We start from the raw sequence: 24,052 nt of genomic DNA, 5'->3' as shown, positions 1-24,052 counted from the left end.
GTTGAGAAGAGAAGAAAGGCGCGTGAACTACAAGATATGAAGGTTCCAAAACGAGTGGGACCCGGCCGGCCAAAACATGGTGCACGTTGGGCCGACCATGTACAAGCAATTCTTTGTCCAATGTGTGTACAAACTTCACGGTAGATACAGATACTACCCAAGTATATCCACGACTCTATCGCCCAACCAATTTAATCATGTCCACTCAATCCCTTCGATTTTCATTGCCACGTACATATATCTTCTTTATTCAATAGATGTAATCTCCGATGTATAATATATAGAGTGAGACTACCTGCGATATTATAACAAACATATAGTGATAAATTAATCCTATCAAAATCCACTAATAAAACAGAAATATCGAATTTAGTATATTGGAAATCTATCGGTGATTATACAAACATCTGAAGGCAGGAAGAGGCAGGTGTGGCCTGAGGCTCTGAGTAAATTCGGAAAAGAATGACTTCATTTGATTATACAAATATATGGTTTCAAATTCCGAATAGGAAATCCTGTGTTCAATTGTGCACATAACTACATAAAATGGTAAAATACTTGGAGAATAACATCTGAAGTACGTGGAGAGACCCAATCCATTGGCGTCACCCACCGTGCATGTCGATGACGGCGTGCTCCGAAATCGAATCTGGCTCGGATAAATTTACAACAGAAGATGATGGACGATGGGCCTCCGGCGAGAAATTAACGGCGACCCGGCCTTCGAGCATATCCACCACATTTTGCATGCTTGGCCTCATGTCCCGCTCGTGCTGGATGCAGCAGAGTGCCACCTTCACCACCGTCTTCACCGCCTCCTCATCGTCCACAGCCACCGCCATGGCTGCGTCCACCAACTCCATGTGCTCGCCTTGCGCCATCCTCTCCCGCAAGTTCCGCGCGATGTTCGGGTCAGGCGCTGCCGACGACGAGGGATCGAAGTTCCGGTGTCCGCGGATGAGCTCGAGAAGTGTCATGCCGTAGCTGAAGACATCGGACCTGTCCGACACCGCATTGATGAGCATCTCCGGCGGCATGTAGCCGAAGGTGCCCCTCCCGCGCGTGTTGATGACGCTGGTCAGGTCCCGGGTGATGGAGAGGGAGATGCCGAAGTCGGAGACGTGCGCGCGGAGGTCGCCGTCGAGCAGGATGTTGCCCGGCTTGATGTCGAGGTGCAGGATCCGCCGGTGGCAGTCTTTATGGAGGTACGCGAGCGCCCGGGCCACGTCGACGGCGATGCAAAACCTCTTTGGCCACGTCAAGTGGCGCTTTTGCTCGTCTCTGCGGTTGAAGATCCACCTGTCCAAGGACCCGTTCTCGAAGAATGGGTAGACAAGGTAGAGTCCGCCCCCGCCATGCTGGAGGCAGTAGCCGAGGAGGCGCACCAGGCTGCGGTGGTGCACGTTGGCGATGATGGAGACCTCTCTTCTGAATTCTTCTTCGCCGGCCTCGGTGCGCCCACTGTGCATATGTATGCGCTTGACGGCCACGGCCGTGCCGTCGTCGAGGTTCCCTCGGAAGACCTGGGCGGAGCCGCCTTGCCCTATCTTGTTTCCGAAGTCTTGCGTCATGGCTTGGATTTCATCGCTTGAGAATTCCTTCGGCATGTCTCTTATGCGAAATGGGGTCTGTTGGACTTGGAGCTGAAGCACCGCCGCTTCTTGTTCCCGTGCCGGTTCACGTGGCTCTGTCTCCGTGTGGGCATTAAGAGCATCGAGCCATCGTCGGATCCAGTTCCAGATGCAGTACGAGGATATAGCGACGATGTTGGCCCCGAAAATGAAATCGGTGCGACGTTTGGTGTTGGCAAACGAGGAGAGTAGGGAGACAAACAGAACGAGGACAAGAAGTCCAGCGGAGATAACTTTCTCCTTCCGACCAGAGGAGTTGCAAATGTATAGGAAACCAACGGCGTTGTAGGCTACTAACTGAATGAGTAGCCATACTTTCATACTGTTGTATAGAGCCATTGGGTACGGAGGATTACATACTTTCATAATTAAGTATTGGCCCGTTGGGCCGTAATATCGATAATAATAATAGGCAAATATAATCGCAACCAATAGGATAGTTACAATTGCACCATGTAAGATGGTTCTCACAATAAGCTTTTTCAGCCTACACTTCCAGACGCAATACGAGAATATAGCTACCATATTGGCCCAGGAAGCGAGTTCAATGAGGTAGGTGCGGTCGTTGGTAGAAATAATTCCAAAAGGAGAGATGAGGAACACAGACATAACAAGTACAAGATATCCAGCAGACATAAACTTGTCTTGCCGACAGGAGGAGTTGTAGATGTATAGGCAGCCAAGGGCAAGGTAGGCTATGATCTGAATCACCAGCGATGCACCGGCGTAGAGGTGAACGCAATAAAGATAAATGTAGGCAAACATGATCACGGAGAAAAGGGTAGTTACCATCACAACATGTAAGATGGTTGTCCATGCATTGCAGCATCGTTGAGAAGGATCGACAAGAGGGCTGGAGTCTTCTACGTCCGGCATGTTTATTGTACCTACTAGACTCTGCAGGCTGGAACTGGAAAGATGGAAGCGAAGAAAAAGCGCTGCGGAGATGAAAATCCGGGACGATAGAAGAGTCTACAAAGGGTTGAGAAGAAAAAGCCGCGTGAACTACAAACGACAAGGCATTGGAGCCAGGCAATTTATATATGAAGATCCCAAAACGAATGGGGCCCGGCCGGCCAACCAAAACATGGTGTACTTGTACCGTGCATACGTTGAACTGACATGGACGAAGAACTTCCCAGTCGTACATACTTGGTCTGTCTCCACGGGCTGTCTAGCCGCTCCTTGAAATCGATGTTTAGAGGTAGTTGATAATAACAGCTGTCTTTAGAAATGGGTTTCCAAATATGACTGCTGTTTCCAGCTGTCTCTACGACTCAATTTTCTTTTAGAGGCGGCTGTTGTTCCTAATTAACCATTTCTAGCCACCTCCAAAAATCTCTTTTTTGCCCATATTGAAAATTCTAAATTCTAAATACACATATAAAGTGTTATATATAATGTATATATAGGGATATTATTTCCTATTATTAGGGTGTAGTTATTCTCATGGGTACATCTCCAGATTCATGGTGAATATTACCCGATGAAATGTACGTAGATAGAGTATGTGATCATGTTAGACCATCTAGAGTAGTATGTATGTCAAGTATGCACTATAAATATACACGTATATATGTATATTCAGATGAGGAGAAAACATCACATGAATTGGCCATGTTTGCTTCTCTTATAATCCGTCTTTTTCAGCTTGTTTTTTCAGCTAGAACAGTATTTTTCTCTCACAACAAATCAGCTAGAACAGTATTTCGGTTTATTTTTTGAGCGAAGGCCCAAACCAACTTAGCCACACAACACCCAAAAAATAAGTGGTTGATAGATTCTTCTCTAGACCATGTAAGATTGTTGTCATTATTCTCAATGCTGCCTACGTACGGCAACAGCAAACGAGCAATGCAAATCTCATCATCAAAGAATCACGCGCGGGAAAAACTTGCCGTCGGGCGTCGGCCGTCGCTTTTTCAAGCTTGAAACGTTGGACCGCGGCGCGCGCGCGCGCGCGCGTCTTCTTCGACCTTCGTCATCGCGGCGGACTTGGAGCCCGCGCTCCGCTCGTGCGGGCGGCGGGATGGAGCCGGCGCTTACGGGCGGGCTACGGCACCAGAAATCACGAAGACGGTTTCTTTTCCACGGTGCTAGTCGTAGGCTAGTAGCAGCAGCTAGCTTGTACGGCGGAGGCACGCGACGGGGCGCCGTACCGGCCGGCGCGCACGCATCGGAGACGAAGACGAGCGGCCGACTTGCTGGATCTTTATCCTCGATACGGTGGCGTTCCTGTCCGAGTCCAGACCATGAACGCACCAGGTGCTGTTGTCGCCACGTGTCGGCCGTCGCTCACCTCATTCACCGGAGACGGAGGGCTTCGGTTTCGCAGAAGCAGCGACCTTATGTTTCTTATTGGCTAGCCAAAAACGAGCAACCGATTCAAAATCATGACCAATTCTTAAACCAAGGAGCTTAGAAATATAGTCCCAAACCAACTTAGCCACACAGCACTTAAAAAATAAGTGGTTGATAGATTCTTTCTCTAGACCATGTAAGATTGTTGCCATTATTCTCAATGCTGCCTTCTTGCAGCCTCCTCCAGAACCAGAAGGATCGGGAACAGGGCTGCAGTGACCATGTAACTTCGAGGAACATGGTAATCTGACCTGACCATGTACCTTCGAGGAACTTCCCAGTCGTAGATACTTCAGTTTGACTCAGCAGTGACCATATTTCACATGAATCGTCCACTAAGCAGTTTGACTAAGAGACTGGGACGCTCTGGCCAGGACGGTACTGAAATCAGAAATCGTAACTCCAGCCCTTCTGCCGCCGGTGCTTGCTCTCTGTGTCCACGTGTCGCGCCGTGGTTGGCTGTCCGCACAGCACCGCGTACGGACGGGTCGTGCACAATTTTTTCCCGGCAGGGCAACACCCAGCGGATGAAGCGGGCACGCAGCCACGCAAGGCAGCCGCGGCCGCGACACCTGTTGGCGTCGGTGACCGCAACCGCAAGCGGCAGGCGCTGAAGGCGTTGCGCGGTCCGGGGCCTTTTCCGCGGCCAGGGGACGCGTGAGGCGTGACTGCGTGAGCGGACGCAGTCCCTCACTGCCCGCGGGGCAGTGCCGGTGCCGCACTGCCCGGTAGAGTTGCGTGCGGCGGTGGACACGACGAAGCTGAGCAGCATGAAGGGACACCAGCCACGGTGTTGGTGGAGCGATACCGGATGGAGTAAGAGGCTAGGTCTGAATGAATAAGTGGACCGATGCCTCGGGCGAAGACTCGATCTGGTGGGACCAGTCCCAAGAGGCGCAGAACGTTGGTATATAGTATTAAAATCAAAACTTTCTCTTTACAATGGTTGACCTCATCTTCTTTTATAGGTAGGCGTGCATCAGGGAAGGCTGTATATGGCCGGGACATTTACAAGAGTAGTGCTGCACTGTTCTATCGGAAAGCTTCGAGGCTGGATGCCGTATGGGAGATATTCAGATATACTTCAGTTTGACTAAGCAGTGACCATCTTAGGATTACGATAGATGCTTCCGTTTCTATAACATCTTGAATCAATATTTTAGCTTTAAATTTTTAATTTAGGTACCGTTTAGTTCCACTTCGTTTTGCAAAATTTTCAAGATTCCCCGTCACATCGAATCTTTGGACGCATGCATGAAGCATTAAATATAAATAAAAAATAAAACTAATTACACAGTTAAGACGAAATTCACTTAACGAATCTTTTAAGCCTAATTAAACTATGATTTGACACTAATTGCCAAATCACAACGAAAGTGTTACAATACCATTTCGCCAAAAAATTTGCAAACTAAACAAGCCCATAGTTGTTGAAATTTTTTAACCACATGTTTAGCTAAACCTAAATGTATATTGGGCGTCTGCGGATCCTCTCGGGACTTCGGGCTCACGGTACTCGAGGTGCAGTACGCTGCCCACGCCTCTTCTTCCCAAGGGCGATAGGACGCCGGTGCCGCCGCTGGAGGACCCACGCTTTCCACCACCAACGACAAAAAAGGACAGGGGAATGCGCACAGCATCCTGAACAAGCCGTACTATCCTATCCAATCTATGGAGTAGCTCGATTGGTCTACGTAGCATCAGGGAAAGCGAGCCAGAGCGCAGCCATGTTCATGCGGCGGTTGCAGCGTCCGGCCTCGTGCGCCTTGCGCTTCTTCTCGTCGGTCTTGCTCTCGTACCCACAACGGCCTTTGCACGTCCCGAACGGCGGGCTCTGCACGTCTTCGTCGGCGTTGAGGTCGCCGGCGTCGGCCTCGGCGAACATCACGCCCTGAGCAGCATGCGCTGCTCCTGCTTCGAGCTTGTGGCCGCGTGCATCAGACAATCACAATGATAAAATGATGTGTTCCGACTACCATGGCCGCCTGGGACGTCATCGCGGCTGGCTGCGAGGGCGCGGCGGCCGGCAGGGAGAAGGACGCGGCCGGCCAGAAGGAGGTGGCAGCTGGCTGCAAGTTGGCGGCAGCGGTAGGCACGTCGCGGCCTCCGAAAGGGATTGTGACCCCATGAAAAGTCGCGCGAGACAAAAAAAAAAAAACCGAGCAAAAATTGACGTGGGACTCAAATTTGATTTTTTGGAAATCATTTATTGAAAACTCTTGGAGATGGCATTCTTTTTTCCTCCCAATACCTTTTGGGGAGTTGCAAAACTACGTGATTTTAGGAGGAAAAATGGTGTTGTATTTGGAAGAACAGCAGTCTTTCAATTTTTCCCAAGGCTTAAGAGTCAACACTCAAGAGGTGGCAGCCAGCCAAATGATCAAATAAAGTTGAAACATATCTCTAAGGTAAAAAAGAAGTAACCGAAGGACAATAGTTCCCACCTGAATATGATTCTACAGATACCGGCAATAATGTCGGGAATGGAACATTATAAAACGGGGCAAACTTGAGAGGTACATAATAGAGGTGAGATAAAAACTTAGTCAAGTAGGGCCACTAGCTATACGGTTGTTCCCTACGTCAAGGGGTTTGGGTCCGGCGTCGCCCATGACGAGGGATCGAAGTTCCGGCGCCCGCTGATGGGCTCGAGAAGGGTCATGCCGTACCTGAACACATCGGACCTGTCCGATACCGCATTGACGAGCATCTCTGGCGCCATGTAGCCGAAGGTGCCCCTCCCGCGGGTGTTGATGACGCTGGTCAGGTCCCGGGTTATGGACATGGAGATGCCAAAGTCGGAGACGTACGCATAGAGGTCACCGTCGAGGAGGATGTTGCCCGGCTTGATATCGAGGTGCAGGATCTGCCGGCGGCACTCGTACGCGAGCGCCCTGGCAACATCGACGGCGATGCAGCACCTCTTGGGCCACGTCAGGAGGCGCCTCTGCTCCTCGCTGCCGTGGAAGGGCCACCTTTCCAGCGAGCCGTTCTCGTAGAATGGGTAGACCAGGTAGAGGCCGCCCCGGCGCTGGAAGCAGTAGCCGAGGAGGCGCACAAGGCTGCGCTGGTGCACGTTGCCGATGATGGAGACCTCTCTTTTGAATTCTTCCTCACCGGCCACGGTGCGTCCACCGTGGATGTTGATCCTCTTGACGGCGACGGGCGTGCTGTCGACGAGGTTCCCTCGGAAGACCTGGGCGGAGCTGCCTCGCCCTATCATGCTTCCGAAGTCTTGCATCATGGCTTGGATTTCATCGCTTGAGAATTCCTTGGGGGGCATTCTATGCAATACAGGATCTGTTGGTGTTCAAGCACTGCTTCGTCTTGCGGTGCCGGTTGGCGGGGCGGTGCCATGGCAGCATCAGGAGCTTGAAGAAGGCGTCGTCGGAGCCAGGGATAAAGCTTCAAGAGACAGTACGAGGATATAGCCACCATACTAGCCCAGAAAATGAGGGAGGGCCGAAGATCGATGTTGTCAAATGAGGATAGGAGGAAGACAAGGAGAACAAGTATAAGAAATCCAGCGGAGATAGCCTTCTCCTTCGGACCAGAGGCTTTGCAAACGTGTAGGCAACCAACGGCGTTGTAGGATACTAATTGAACGACTAGCCATACTGCAATGTATTGGTAATCTCGAATAATAGGATTGCCACGATTGCACCATGTTAGATGGTTCTCACAATCTTTTTCAGCCAACAGTAGTGCAGCATAATGAAGTGTGATGAAACTTCCAGACGCAATAGGAGGATATTGCCACGATATTGGTCCCGGAAACAAAGTCAGCGCAAAGGCTGTTATCTGGAATTCCAATAGAGCAGACAAGGAAGACACACTGAACAAATACAAGAAATCCAGCGGAGATGATCTTCTCCTGCCAATCGGAGGAGTTGCAGATGTATAGGCAGCCAAGGGGAAGGTAGGCTATTACCTGAATGACGAGTGATGCAGCGGCGTAGACATTATAACGATAAAGATAAATGTAGGTAAACATGATCACAGAGAATAGCGTAGTAACCAATACAACATCTAAGATTGTTCTCAATGCCTTGCTGCATCGTCGTTGAGAAGGATCATCGTCGACGAGAGGGCTGCCGTCTTCTACCTCCGGCATCTCTACCGTACCTACGCTCTGCAGTTTGGAAGTGAAGAGAAAGCGCTGCGAAGATGAAAGTCCGCGACGATATATAGTAGAGTTTACAAAGGGTTGAGAAGAAGAAAAGACGCGTAAACTACAACGGCAACGGCAGTGGAACCTGCCAAGCATATATATGGTTCCCCGGCCAAAACATGCTGTACCGTGTACGGTCATCGATCTGGCCTGACCATGAATTGAACGAGGAACTTCCCAGTCGTAGAAACTTCCGTTTGACAAAACAGGCATCATTATGCACCATATATCTCTTATACTTCCCAGTCGTAGAAACTACCCAGATGACAACAATGAAAATTACTCCCTGCATCCCTTTCTAAGTGTCATCTTTATCTCCAAATAAGTTTATTATAAAAATATATTTAATGGTTAATCCAATGATAATCATTATGCACCATATCTCTTATAGTTTCTCCAGGTTGCTAAACGAAATCATTTTAGACAGCGGCACGGTCTTCAAATCATAACTTTGACTTCTTATTTTTATAAAAATATTTATTGAAAAGTGATATATGTATATTTTTATGAAATTACTTTTCAAGGCAAATCTATTCATATGGTTTTCATAATTTCAAACTCAACAACTTAAAAGCTATTCATGATTTATATTCTCAATGTTTGACCCAAGACTTGTCGAAAACGACCGGAATTACTAGTATATGGAGGGAGTATATATTCGGTAAAGTTGAGTTTGTTTAATTTCCAGATATAAATGAGAACGGCATTTGAAAAGGAACTACGGCTTTAATCTAAAGCGAACACCCCCACTACTCCAAGTCTCCGGTGTCTCGAGAAACTTCATAGTGGGCCCAGCAAAAAGGTAGAAGCTTAGTAATACAAGTATATCCACGACTCTATGGCCTATAACCAATCAAGGGGGGAAATTAATTTTCGACTACATACTGTTATACAACATTAAATGTAGTTCACAAATATATAGTCAAACTTGATCCCATAATAAGCAGGGAATTTAGTGTTTCTACCCTTATTCCATAGTCCAATGATGATTTTACCCCTCTTTTTTTAACTTTGTAATTTTACCCTCCTTACTTTCAAACGAAGCTCAACCCCTGCTTTGTAACACCGTTTAAAATGGTTGGATTAAATGGTAGAAAAAAGAAAAAAGAAAAGGCACCAACACGAAAAGACCATGGTACCCCTCACTCCCTTTCTCCTTGGTCATGGTCGCTTGAATCGTTCCACCGAAGGGAGTCGTGACTCGCCGCTCGCACTCGCGTTAGGGTTTCGCTACCCGGCGGCGGCACAGCAAGCTGCGGCACCGCTCCTCCTCTCTCCAGCCCGCTTCCCCCTCGGCTTGTCTCCTCCCTCCGGCCCGCTTCCCCCCCCCCCCCCCCGCCCCCGGCCCAAGTCGTCCTCCCCCGGCGACGCGGCTACCTACTAGGGGTGCCGCGCGGCCTCCGGCGGGATTCGCCCAGCCCACTACCCCCCGGCTCGAGCCCACAGCAGCAGCATCTCGACCGACAACTTCAGTCAGCCACGATGGAAGAGCCGGACACCATGGAAGAGCCTACACTACTGGAATCTCTCTTTTTTCTGTGTGTGCGAAAACCCATAGAAAAATTCGAATACCGTCAGAAAATAACCCACAGAAATAGAATGACAGAAAAATCGACTTTTTCTGTGGGTTCACCATCAGAAATAATTTTTCTGTGTGTTAATTCACACAGAAAAAAGAAATAAATGCACAGAAAAACACATGTTTTTTTTCTGTTGGTCTAGTGAACTCACAGAAAAAATCATTTCGCCCAGATTAAAAATAATATTTCTGTGTAGCCAGCCTCATAGAAAAAAAGAGTTAAACACACAAAAAATTTTATTTTAAAACAGTAACAACAACATATTAAAATATATATTGTCCATACAGTAATGAAGTCTACAAGCACGGCTCATAACTAATGACTATCATCATATTTCATCATACATGAATAGTATCATTTAGCCATGCACCAACATGTTACATTCAGCAATCTCGATACATATAATCAGCATGAAAGTTGTTACATATCATTGTTGTTCATAACAATGGACTCAATGTTTCAATGTCATTATACAGTTACAAAACACAATGTTATTGAAACCATATAAACAAAGCACGGCTACTGATCAACATATCTACAATCTATTCTCAAACTAAGAAATTCCCAAAGCCTCCTGCAAAAGACCATTTTTCATTAATTAGAGTAATCTTGTGAATAGGAAAAAATATTCAGAGGTAAAGAGAAAAGTAATTTCTAATAGACATTGAACTGAATTAACCATAACTCAAGATAGTGTTTAGACACTAGTCCACAAATTTCAGTAAGTTTATGAACCCAACCACAAGCCAAGCTAAATCTACAGTTCAGTGTTTAGACCACCCTTTTTATTGGTGGGGAAAAGGCTATTGGGCTAACAAGCGTGTCAGCAAGGGAGAAAGCTGTGAGCAAGGTAACAGGAGACATCATGCATGCAAGGATTACACTATTATAAAGAAATAGATATGCTGGATTGGTTGTCAAGCATCAATTCAACTCTAACACAATGAACCCTCCATAGCAATCCAAGTACTTCATGTGTACACACTAATGGGAAAAAACAATGGATAAATTCTTCAGTTCGCTAGAAGCAACAATCTCCAGTAAGCTGGACACATATTGTAAAACAGATGAGGTCTATATTCATACTATATTATTATGTAATATTAAGTGCTGGAAGATTGTCCACAGTTGTAAGATCTTATAGCTTAGATGATACTAGCTAATATTTGGTTTCATCAACAAAACTAAAAGACCTAATACTTTTCTCCACTAACTCTAATTAGAAAATAAGAGGCACATCATTTTGGAGATGAAATAAGAAATATGCCTATTGTCAACATCAAGAATAAATAAAAATAATTATAAAAAACTAGTTCAAATGAGAATACCTGAAGACAGCCAGCCATCAGTATATTTGTCAGTCAAACTGTACTGATCATTGCAGACTTTGACCATGTGTTGGTCCATAATCTTTTCCAAACCCTGGAAGCACAAAAACAGCCCAATTTAGCAATCACAGACATCCCATTGATAAAAGTACAAAAGCAATAGAATGACATAAGAATAATACAAAAGCAACAGAAAGGTTCTTATCCGATAATAATGTTGCTCTGAAAATATTTCCTGAACTGATTTTTTTGGATCCGATTACTTATCATTACTAAACTATTTAAAAAAAACTATCCTCATAGAAGGGCCTTTCAGCAATGCATGCTGCCCAGTGAATTCTATGGAAGGGGACGTTCATATGTTTAGGAGATCAAGCTAGGAAGTTCAATACTGTAATCTACAAGATGGCAGACTTTTTTTTTTGACATATTTCCCGGCTTCCAGCTTATAAGATTATACTCGAAACCCATTTGGCACAGTGTAGCAACTCATAAGTATACAAACAAGTACATATATATTACACAAAAAACACGGACTCTTCTTACCATAGACACACATCTAATTAAATAGGATGTACATTTCATTCTCAAGAAATGAAAAGAGAGTTACAGTAGATCTGAGCACTGCATCCCGCTATATATTTACAAGGTTTGCTCTTGAATACATTCATAGAGTTCCTGTTGCAAGGTTGTCATGTAACTGTCCATATCAAGCAGAAATGCAATAACATGGACACCATAAAGAGAAAAACAGATACCAAGCTGAATCATCTCATGAAGGCAATTGGGAGCATCCCAGCAACTGGAATGGGCAGAGTTTGAATGTAGATTAGGACACGTGGGGAAATGCCAGGGGCAAAAAGAAGGCAGATGGTAACTGCTAATGCATGGTCTGAATTTTTAGACGCAAGCAACATATACACAACTGTATTTTCAATTCTACTACGAACCACATATCAATCTCACTAGATCTCTTTTTAATTTAATTCTAACACAACCAGACATGACATAGAAATATTAACTTTTTACTAAATATACAAATGTTACTACTGCTAGCCATCATATAAATTCACAGGTCAGAACTAAGGAAGAAAAAACAAACAGATATCATAGTACTAAAACACTAGGAACAATTAGGAAATTCTCAAGCAGCACGGAAGCAAAGCAGCAAAGCACGAATTAAATTACTCGCTAATTATACAGCTAACAGAAGCTCTAATAAAAAAGGCACGCCGACACCACGACCGCACCACCAGCACCGCCGCCGCCGCCATCCACGCCCGCACCACCAGCCCCGAGCCTGCGCAGCCGTCCCCTCCGTCGCCTAGGGTGCGCCGCCACTGGGCCCCCTCCATGGATCTCGCCGTTGGGGGAGGGAGAGAGAGGGAGGGGGCGGCACCGGCCGTCGGATCTCGCCGGTGGGGAGCGGGAGGGGAGGGGGCGCACCGGGGAAGAAGGTAGGGGAGCGGGGAGAGGGAGGGTGTAACAGAACTGACCAATTATACGAGATTAAGTAAGAAAATCTTCCGCCGAAGCAGATAATTTAGCAAACTTAAACCCGTATAACCCGATAGTCCGTGAAACCACGAAGGATTTCAAACCAATCGACATACAAACCAAGATCGTACAAGTTTAGCAAGTACCTGTCACACGTTACATAAAGTTCACAACGACAGTGGATACATCAGAGTTTAGAACATAAGTTATTACAATACCAAGTTCGAACTGGAAATAGCGGAAGTCAAATAGTTTTAAAGCCACACCCACACTTTTAGTTCCAGATACAGTGCCAGTAGGTAGTCATCTCCAACAAAAGCATCAGATGAGAGATACGGAGTGACCAATTGCCCTTTGGTCCTAGTTGTCACCCATCGCCGGGTACAGGCAGTTAATGCAATAGCCGTAGTACATTTGACCATCTGCAACAACAATGAGAACAACGCCCTGAGTACGAGAAGGTACTCAGCTAGACTTACCCGTCTTAAACCAAAATAAGAGCGACACCAAGGATTATGCAAGGCTTTCCTTTAGTGGGCTTAGCTGACTCTGTTTACGAAAGCATAAGCTATCATGAAGACATCATTTTGAAGTACTTTGCATCATCTTTATTATAACATATTCATCTAGGTAAGCACCTGTACTATGGCAATCACATGCTTAAACAATAACATCCAGTTACCAATTTAGTTTCAGCATAACTCACATCATCCAGATAACCATCATTATTCCATAATAATTATTACGATGCCGTAGCTCAAGTCAAGTGCTCACTATCCAGGAGCGATGACGATTCGAATCGATTCCTAACCAGCTGGTGATTTATTCCTCACACAAACCATGCTTCCCCTGCCAGGGTAGCCTAGATTACCAATGACACTTTTCAGGTAGCCACGGGATAATCTGGAGCCACAGTACCCAGGGACCGCCCGACTGCCAGGAATCAGGTCACACCTGCCCTTGGGCTCACTCTTCGCGCCCCTGTCATACCCCCATCAGCACCAATACGCGCACTCGTGTAGATCCCGGCCTGAATAGTGACACTAGCTTCGCGGTCGAAAGGTACTTTATTCGGCCAGCTAAATATGAGGCATGCGTTCAACATGACAAGAGGGACGAGCAACGATCGGTCCTTAATCGACACAGACGGAAAGTAACAGCACCCCAGAACCCTGTCTGGTTGCCTCCAACTATTCCGTCCGGTCTCCAATTTTCCATCACATATGGTTAATTCCAGGATATCATTCTTTCCATAGCCAATTTCTTCCAGTAACCACTTATGATGTAGGTGACCGGGTATCACCGATCGCTACCGGTCTAAGCAAGGCTAAGTAGTTATTCGATCCTGACCTAACAGGGAAAAAGGTAATAAGATAGGCAAGGATAGTAATAAATGCATCAACGGTTTCAATCAACTCCTACAACTTAATGCAACAATATATAAACTCATATATATAGAAAGAATTGCTTTTATAAAGTAGGAGACTTAGAATGCTCCGGGGCTTGCCTCGTTCGAACGAACTAGGTTGATGATCCACGCACTCGGGCAAGTCCTCTCCTTGCTCCTCTTCCTCTGACTCCTCCTGTGCCTGGACTTCTTGTGGATCGGTCCCGGTCTGCTCTTCCTGAACTGCTACTAGTAACTCCTCCTGCGATCCTGTATGATGCAGATGTATAAGTGCTAATGTATAGGTGCACCGGAGAGATGACATGAAATGATCATGATGCATGAAATGTGGACGAGCATGTTTAACTTCATTGGACATAGTCGTAGCGAAGTCCTTCTACAAGGTAGTCAACATCATCCAAGAACATGTACTACTATCTACTACGACAACCACTGGACTAACATGCCAAATCACCACAGCAAACTAAGATGCTTCAAAGATACACCAAAGTGAACGTTATTAACTAACTCGCATTAACGAAGATTGTTTTATTTCATTTTAAACTCGGGCTACAACAGCAACATACATTTCTGGTGTTTATAAAAATCTGAGAAAATTAAAGTAGCCTAGTACTACTCTAAGTAGACTACCATCGAATTTTCATGGCATTTAGATAAGTAAAATAGCCTACACAAAAATGACAAGATATGGCACAACTATGAGCATGAAAATACTTTGCACTATGAAAAGTGTCAAACAACAGTTTAATATTTTTCCTATGATCTTCATAGCATACAATCACTGTACAAAAATTATCACATGCATGTTCTATGCAACTTTGGCTCTCTAGTAAAAATAATAAAATCAGCCATTAAAGGCACTTGAACTACACCTCATAATTTTTCTACAAGACATGCATAGCATACATTTTCACAGAAAGTAAATCACTCAAGGAAACTAACAAAATTGGAATCATATTTTTCTGAGGTATATTTTATTTACTAAACCTTTTCTCAGAAATCAGCATTTATTCACTTTAAATCAAGCTACACATAAAAGTATCACCAACTTGACATGCAATATTTTTACCCGATAGATCTAGTCATAATAAACATAACAAAATTTGTTTCATACATTTTGGATAAAAAATGACCAAGATATGGTTTTTCCAAGCTTTAAACCAAGTCTGAAAAATCCTTTTCCTTTTAAAACGAAAATCAGTTGGGTCCTAATCTGCTAGATGCACCCGGATCTGCACCCAAGACCGCTTCAGAGAGACAGACAAGCGGGGCCCACAGGGTCAATGGACCCACCGGCCAGTCGCAGCCGAAGCAAGGGAGGTCGTTGACCGGCCACCGCTCGACGACGGCGAGGAGTCCGGCGAAGGGGGTGGCACCAACGTGCACAGCAAGTTGCCCCGCACCGATGGGAGTGGAAAATGGACCTCCTAGCTACAGAGGAGGAGATCGCCGGCGGCAATGGAGGTTACGGCGGCGCTGCGCGAGGTACGCCGACCAACTCAGGCCATGGCAGTCCGATCCGAGCTTGGCGTTAGCATCAAGAGTTCGCAGGGAAACTGAAGGAAGGGGGAGAAAGGAGTGGTAGAGCTCTGGTGGTGGTTGGCCATGGCGAGCACAGCTCTGACTCCGGCGGCAATGGCGATTTGCGGCGGAGAAGAAGAAGAAATGGCGCCTACCTTGACTCACCGTCTCAGTGGTGAGGTGGACGAGCTCCAGAGGATGACGATGGAGTCGCGGGCTAGCTGGAAGCGACGTTTTCATGGCGGCGAGCGAGCTGTGCGACGGCGGCTTGCTCGGTGGCAAAGGCGGAGGCGCGCGCTCGGCTCGGAGTGAACTGGCGAGGCGAGGGAACGCGGGCGAAACAAATAAGCGAGCCGTCGGGCGCGTGGTGTCTTCGTGGCGGCGATGGCCTGACCGGTGGGGGCAGCGACGGCGTACAGCCACCACTTGGCCGCTGCGGCCTGACGATGTTGGCCAGCTGGCCGGCCTGAACCGTCCATCAGAGAACGTCGAGACCAACTGACAGCGCGTTTTTAACACTCCAAAACTCCTAATCCGTTGATCGTTAGCGAAAGAAATCAAAACAAAAGTTGTACACCCTACATACCGCTACAAAACTCATTTAGAGATCAAGGTCTAACTCGCAAAGGACAGAGAGTAAAATCATGCCAAAGTCGTGTTCAAGAAACTGAAAAGTGGAGTTTTGTACTTAGAAAATTTCTAAGTGTTGGACCCAACCCAATTTCTGACTTGTGGGCTTTTTTTGAGCATGCTGTGCACATTTTCATAACTTGGTTTCTAAACAAAGTTTGTTCCTTATAAAATTTTCTACAACTTTATTTTAGGTTGCTCAGACATGCATAGAATCTAAGTTATACTTTTTAAACAGTCAAACTAAAGAGTTTAGGAGTCAACACAAGTCAAACCACTATTTGAAAACTTAATTAGGCAAAATGGTCAACATGAACATTGTTCCTAATGACTTTATAAGCCTAGCTAAGGTGTTTAAAAATATATTTAGCCATACCACACATTGGTCACACAAGAATCAAGCATAGAATGCACTGAAACGATGAAAAACAATTGAAATGTTACATTTGTTTCATGGTCATGTTTCACATGTTTCATGATCTTGTTGTATGGTACTAACTAGCTAGGTTCCACTAAAGTAAGTTGCACATGTTGCACTTGAGTGTTGCACACTAATCATTTCATAAACAAAAACAACACTCCTGAAATATACAGTATGTTGCAATGTTTCGATAACATGTTTCATGTAATATAAGCTCATGAATGGATGAATGATGCTCATGTTCATGGAATGCAAGTGCGAATTCATGCAAGCCTAATACCAGGGGTGTTACAGCCCTCCCCCCTTATAAGAATCTCATCCCTGAGATTTAGAGTTACGAACCATTCGTTATAAAAATCTTATAAGCGTTTTGTAGATACTCTCCTGTTTCCCACGTCGCATCACCATCATCGTGATGACTCCACTGTATCTTATATGTTCTTACCACTTTATTCCGAGTGACTCTGTCCTTAGTGTCCAAAACTCGAACCGGTTGCTCATGGTATTCAAGTCTGATTTGAGCTAAATGCTCTGAGGTTCTATTCTCTCTTCCGGAATACGCAAGCACTTTCTTCAACTGTGATACATGGAAGACTGGGAAGATCGAACCCATTGCTTCTAGTAACTGTAACTTATAAGCCACGGGACCCTTCTTCTCTACTGATCTTGTACGGTCCTACAAACCTAGGAGCAAGTTTTCTCTTTATTCCAAACCGTTGTACTTTCTTCATTGGAGTAACATTCAGATAAACGTAGTCACCTACTTCAAACGCAAGAGGTCTCCTCCTCTTATCGGCGTAGCTCTTTTGGCGTGATTGTGCCGCTTTCATGTTTTGTTGGATAATCTGGACCTTTTTCTTGGCCTCGTCAACGAAATCAATTCCGTAAAACCTTCTCTCTCCAGGCTCGACCCAATTCAATGGTGTCCTACATTTTCTGCCATACAAAGCTTCAAATGGAGCCATCTTGATACTTTCTTAGTAACTGTTGTTGTAAGCAAATTCTGCCAAAGGTAACCATGATTCCCATGAACCCTTAGACGATAACACACAAGCTCTAAGCATATCTTCTAGAACAGCATTAACTCGCTCTGTCTGCCCGTCTGTCTGTGGGTGGTAAGCTATACTATGAATCAAGCTAGTACCCAAACCTTTATGAAGATGCTCCCAAAAATGAGCGGTAAACTGTGACCCACTGGTCAGACACGATAGTCTTTGGTATACCATGTAATCGGAACAATCTCTGCCATATACTTCTCAGCATACTAAGGTGGTCGAAATGTTGTTTTGACTGGTAGAAAATGAGCTGATTTGGTAAGGCGATCTACAATTACCCAAATCGAATCATTCCCTTTGGTGTGGTAGGGAATCCGGTGATAAAATCCATACTTATATCATCCCATTTCCAATCTGGTATTGACAAAGGTTGCAACATTCCTGCGGGTCTCATGTGAAGAGCTTTCACTCTACAACACATGTCGCAACGAGCAACATAAGCTGCAATCTCCTTCTTCATCTTTCATCCACCAATAATGAGGTCTCAATTCTTGGTATATTTTGTTACTTCCAGGGATGGATAGATAACTTAGAGTGATGAGCTTCATCCATCAATTTGTTCTTGAGCTCTCGATCTTTAGGTACAACCAAACGGTCCTTAAACCATAACACTCCTTGTTCATCCACTCTAAATTGCCTAGTCGGTTCTCTCTTCATTTTCTCCTTGATATGGAATATTCCTTTATCTGTTTTCTGACCCTCAATGATCTTGCTCTCCAAGGTACAGCTAACCTGGATGTTATGCAACATAGCAGGATGTAACAAGTTGAACCCATCCTCAAACAATGGTTGCACAGCAAGAGAATGTGACTTCCTACTTAAGGCATCTGCTACTACATTTGCCTTTCCCGGATGATAGTGCACATTCAGATTATAATCCTTTATCAGCTCTAACCATCTTCTCTGTCGCATATTCAACTCAGACTGAGTAAATATGTACTTGAGACTCTTATGATCTGTAAAGATATTGCACACATTCCCAAGCAAGTAGTGTCTCCAAATCTTTAGAGCATGCACAACAGCTGCAAGCTCTAAATCGTGTGTAGGATAGTTAACCTCATGCTTCCTCAACTGACGTGAGGCATACGCAATAACTCTTCCATCTTGCATCAGGACACATCCTAAACCATTCTTTGATGCATCGCAAAACACATCAAATCGCTTCTCTATATCTGGTTGTGCCTAGAACAGGAGCAGGTGGTTAGCAATTTCCGCAAGGTGTAGAAAGCTGCCTCACACTCCTCTGTCCAAGCGAACCTTATGATCCTTTTGTAATAAACTTGTCATCGGCTTAGGCAATCTTTGAGAAGTCTGGGATAAAACGGCGATAGTAACCGGCTAATCCATGAAAACTTCGAACCTCATGAAGTGTGCTTGGTGCCTTCCAGTCCATAACCTCTTGTACTTTACTAGGATCCACTGAGATTCCATTCTCAGATAGCACATGACCGAGAAAAGGAACTGTCTTCAGCCAGAACTCACATTTACTAAACTTAGCATACAACTGGTGGATCTCTGAGTCTAGTCAAGACAATCCTTAGGTGCTCGGCATGATCCTTGTTCGTTCTCAGAGTATATCAGAATGTCATCAATGAACACAATCACGAACTGATCCAATTCCTGGCATAAAGACCGAATTCATCAGATACATAAAGTATGCAGGAGCATTTGTCAAACCAAAGGACATGATAAGATACTCGTACAAACCGTATCTGGTGGAGAACGCGGTTTTGGGTATATCTTGGGGTCGAATCTTGATCTGATGGTACCCTGATCTCAAATCTATCTTGGAGAACACTTTGGCTTTTGACAATTGATCAAACAAGATATCAATCCGAGGTAAAGGATACTTGTTTTTAATTGTCACCACATTCAGTGGCCGGTAGTCCACGCACATCCGTAAGGAGTTATCCTTCTTCTTCTTCACAAACAGTGCGGGACATCCCCATTCTGATGAACTTGGCTGAATTAATCCCTTAGTCAACAGATCCTGGAGTTGTTTCTTCAACTCGGCTAATTCATTTGGAGGCATCCGATAAGGCCTTCTTGAGATCGGTGGTGTTCCAGGGATTAACTCAATGACAAACTCAACATCTCTGTCTAGTGGAAGACCAGGTAACTCATCTGGAAACACGTCCGAAAACTCGCACACTACTGGAATCTTGGCGAGAAGAGTAGTTTGGACTGCACAAGTTGTACTGGCCAGATCTATTCTCCGAGGTAAGGTTACTTGAAAAGTACCTTCTCCAACAGGTTCCTTGAGAGAAATGTTTCTTCCCCCAACATCAATTACTACACCCATCTTAGTCATCCAGTTCATTCCTATAATCACATCCAGAACTAGCCCTGGCATAACTATCAAGTTAAGCTTATACTACCTGTTTGCTATGCATAGGGTTACTCCCCTGGATTATCTGATTAGTTAACAGATCAGCCCCGGCTAAACTGATCCGATAAGCACATTCCAATTCAACTATCTTTTGCTCATACTTTCTAGCAAATGCTTGACTTATGAATGAATGAGATGATCCAGAATCAAACAAAACGACTGCAGGATGATTGTTGATAGAAAACATACCGGCTGTCACGGGTTCTCCTTCCGGGATGTCATCAATGGTGGTGTGGTGCACACGAGCTTGGTACTGATTCTGCGGCTTCTTAGGATATGGGAAAAACTTCGCAAAGTGCCCAGATTGATTGCAGTTGTAACACGGTCCTCTTACTTGAGTAGCAGCTCCTGATGAACTGCCTTGTCCGGCCTTGGATTGTGGCACCGCCATCTTGAATGGCTTCTGATTCCTCTGAGGTTGTTGGGCATTCTGATTCCTCTGTTGGGGTGGCCTAAACCTTGCACCAGGGGCAGGCGAACGATACGCAGAATGGTTTGCCGTCGGGGCCCTTGGCTGGGACGGACCGGACTCAAAAGCTCTCTTGCGAGTCTTGGAAGTAGCATAATATGTTGTTGTTCTTCTCTTGCTTTAAGCAGTCACTAACAAAGTCATTGAAACCCGTTCTCGTGCTTAGTACCCACGTGCTTCATCATCTTGGGATTCAGACCTCTCTCGAAACTAGCGAATCTTTTTGGCATCGGTATTCACCATGTCAGAGGCATAGCGACTCAGATTGTTGAATGCATGTAGATACTGTGTCACAGTCCTGGTACCTTGGGTTAGTGCAAGAAATTCTCCAAATTTCATTTCTGTCAAACCAGGGGGAATGTATGTTCCACGAAAAGCTTCAGTGAATTCCCTCCAAGTAATGTGGGCATTAGGGGGAAAAGTGGTGCGGTGGTGCTTCCACCACATTCCCGCAGGGCCTTGTAGCTGATGAGCTGCATACTCGGTCTTCAATACTTCTGTCATCCTTAGAACACGAAACTTATCTTCTATGGTGTTTATCCACTCTTCTGCATCCAATGGCTCTGCAGCTTCTTTGAAAATTGGTGGTCTGGTGTCCATAAAGTCCTTGAAACTGCTATGCTGATTCGCTTCATGTCCACCTGGGTTTAACCCACGGCGGGTGTTGTCAGCAATATGGCGCAATGCAGCTTCCATGTTCTCCTGCATGCCCTCCATGTTGCGTTGACTTCCAAGGAACTGTGTGAAGAACTGTTCCGTGGTGTACGGTGGAGGAGGAGGTGGTGGTGGTTCACGGTTCTCATTCCCAGCAGCACTACCACCTGCCTCAGCAGCGTCATACACGGTACGGCGAGTGTTCGGCATCTGCATATTTCAGCAATAGTAATTATTAGGCGATGTTGTAGAGGTTGCAAGCGAATGAAAATTTATGCCGTACTGAATTCATTGGAGAGAATAAATTCATACAATAAAACATGGGCACAATAAGTCATTCCAAATAACACAACATCACTAATTAGATTACTTAAGTGCACATATCGCGTCCATTACAACCAAATTGCCAGCATACATACACTGGACTTTTATGCGTTCAGATATCGCATTACTAGCCAAGTTCCAATCACATGCCATGTCTCATAAGTTCGAAGCAAGATACATTAGGTTACATGCCAACAAAAGAAAAGTCATCGCGACAGGACCTAAACAATGGCGCAAGGCAACTAGCCTACTCCTCGGGGCCGTCGTCGGGGTCAGAGACGTCATCATCGCCCCCAGGTGAAACTACAGGCTCGTCCTCGCCATCGATGTCCATGTCAGCGGCGTCTGGAGGAGCATATGGGCCAACCCCATTGTAGAGCGCGTGAAACTCCTCATGCAGGTTGATGTTGTACTCCTCAAGCTCATCGACCCTCTGTCGCAGAAGGTTCCTTGCATTCCAGGCTTCATTCCTTTCCTGAACCAGCTGTCCAATCATGTGGTCTGCATTGTTGTTGGCCTGAGTCAACGTATGCACCCGCTGCATAGCTCTGTCACCTCTCTCTACCGCCTGGTCCCGTTGTAAGCTCATATCAGCCAACTGCTCCTGCAAACTATCTATAGCACATGCCTGCTGCTTCTTTTGCTTTCTTGCCTTGAGCTTATCATCGCCACGCAAACCAGTCAAAGTCCAGTAGGTACACTCAAGACCCTGGTACGCTCTGATAGCGGCAAACATTGCACTCATAGCATGGTTGTCGCTAGCCTGTCCCTCAGCCGGACCTCTGACCAAAGCACTTCCCTGGGGCTGAACCCAAATAGCATCACGAGGATCATCCCTAGGAAAAGTGCCAGCTAGAGCTGCTGCAAGCTCTCTGTGAAATCTGCTCATGATGTCCCTGATGACACGGAAAGCTGCTCCCTCTACACCCTCAACAGGAGTGCGACCCTCAAACTCCAAGTGCCAACCGTCCCACTCTGGAGCATCACCAAGAGCAGGAACGGTGATCTCTACCACTGTGAGTCCATCCTCTACAAACTGGCTCTCATTCCAAGAGTACACCGGCTCTTGACCCTCTGGGTACCCCACATCATGGAGCACTCTCCAAAGCAAGGTCGGCATGCCAAACTCGCTCAAGAAGGTGTCTGTGGTGCGGTGCTCCCTCAGGGCCAACTGACGTCGAGGTGCCCTTCCTCCGGTGGACTTACGGGCAGTCTGCTTCGTGCGAGCCATCTGTAGCAAATTGTTGTTTTATTACCCACGTGAGAACAAGGTTAAGTTGTCATTTTTATCAAAACTGAGGTAATCAACTTATAAGGGGAGGAACAATGCCATGAATGATATGTAATAACATGATGCATGCACGTTCCGTACGTTCTCACAAACTTAGGAAAATAACAATCGGCTAGCGGCATAGACGGTGGCATACGACGATCTCTCATAACGTAGCTAATACGTACTACACGATAGCGCTGTTATGTACCTGCAAAAGATCCACTTCAGCCCAAACCCTGACATTATGAAAATTATGCATGAAAGCAGTAAAGTAATCTACTCGTTCTACACGTATTCCCATGATACGCATACAACGGTAGCAACTACCCGAACCATCGTCCTATCGACAGGCATCGTCACCACAGGATAGGAATTTCCCCACACATTGGATACCTTCATACAAACATGCGTATGGCATGTAAATAATCCGGCATCATATAAGCACTTCCCTAGATCGGCAGTGTATCTGATCAGTGCTCTCACAACTCTCACTTACCGAGGCGTAGAGGCAATGGATCCATACATTACCACTCAAGTGAATGGCACTCATACAATAGCACGCCGTATGAGCGACGAAATAGAAATATGATGCAAAGACCCCCAAGTCAGTACTTAAATAAGCCACCTAGAGTCCTTAACTGGGCATACAGGATATGACCACTGGCACACTCTTAAGTTTTAAATTAAAGGTTGAAACACCTATATACTATAAGTTCGTAATTAGTTTTGTAACACAAAACCCTTTTATTTTAAATACACGCATGAACAGTAATCATGCTAAACCTTGCTCTGATGCCAGCTGTAACAGAACCGACCAATTATACGAGATTAAGTAAGAAAATCTTCCGCCGAAGCAGATAATTTAGCAAACTTAAAGCCCGTATAACCCGATAGTCAGTGAAACCACGAAGGATTTCAAACCAATCGACATACAAACCAAGATCGTACAAGTTTAGCAAGTACCTGTCATACGTTACATAAAGTTCACAACGACAGTTGATACATCAGAGTTTAGAACATAAAGTTATTACATACCAAGTTCGAAGCTGAAATAGCGGAAGCAAATAGTTTTAAAGCCACACACACACTTTTAGTTCAGATACAGTGCCAGTAGGTAGTCATCTCCAACAAAAGCATCAGATGAGAGAATACGGAGTGACCACTTGCCCTTGGTCCTAGTTGTCACCGATCGCTGGATACAGGCAGTTAATGCAATAGCCGTAGTACATTTGACCATCTGCAACAACAATGGGAACAACGCCCTGAGTACGAGAAGGTACTCAGCTAGACTTACCCGTCTTAAACCAAAATAAACGACACCAAGGATTATGCAAGGCTTT

The 24,052-nt window shown here is 45.5% G+C and overlaps 2 protein-coding genes across 2 annotated transcripts; both read right to left on the bottom strand.

Annotated features, from left to right (window-relative positions):
- Positions 1-605: 605 nt before the first annotated feature.
- LOC136504082 (probable receptor-like protein kinase At5g20050) lies at positions 606-1,970 on the bottom strand. The gene has a single exon (XM_066498955.1). It carries the CDS (start codon positions 1,968-1,970, stop codon positions 606-608), a length of 1,365 nt encoding a protein of 454 aa, XP_066355052.1.
- A 4,600-nt stretch (positions 1,971-6,570) lies between these two features.
- LOC136504081 (probable receptor-like protein kinase At5g20050) lies at positions 6,571-7,236 on the bottom strand. Its single transcript, XM_066498954.1, has one exon. The coding sequence runs from the start codon at positions 7,234-7,236 to the stop codon at positions 6,571-6,573; it is 666 nt and encodes a 221-aa protein (XP_066355051.1).
- Between the last annotated feature and the right edge of the window lie 16,816 nt (positions 7,237-24,052).

This window comes from Miscanthus floridulus, chromosome 14 (assembly GCF_019320115.1).
Source record: "Miscanthus floridulus cultivar M001 chromosome 14, ASM1932011v1, whole genome shotgun sequence".
Taxonomy (NCBI): Eukaryota; Viridiplantae; Streptophyta; class Magnoliopsida; order Poales; family Poaceae; genus Miscanthus; species Miscanthus floridulus.
This window is presented reverse-complemented; position numbering and strand designations above follow the sequence as displayed.

Bases quoted from the DNA above. Each gene is read 5' to 3' on its own strand.
- LOC136504081 (XM_066498954.1), bottom strand. From the start codon at position 7,236: ATGATGCAAGACTTCGGAAGCATGATAGGGCGAGGCAGCTCCGCCCAG.
- LOC136504082 (XM_066498955.1), bottom strand. From the start codon at position 1,970: ATGGCTCTATACAACAGTATGAAAGTATGGCTACTCATTCAGTTAGTA.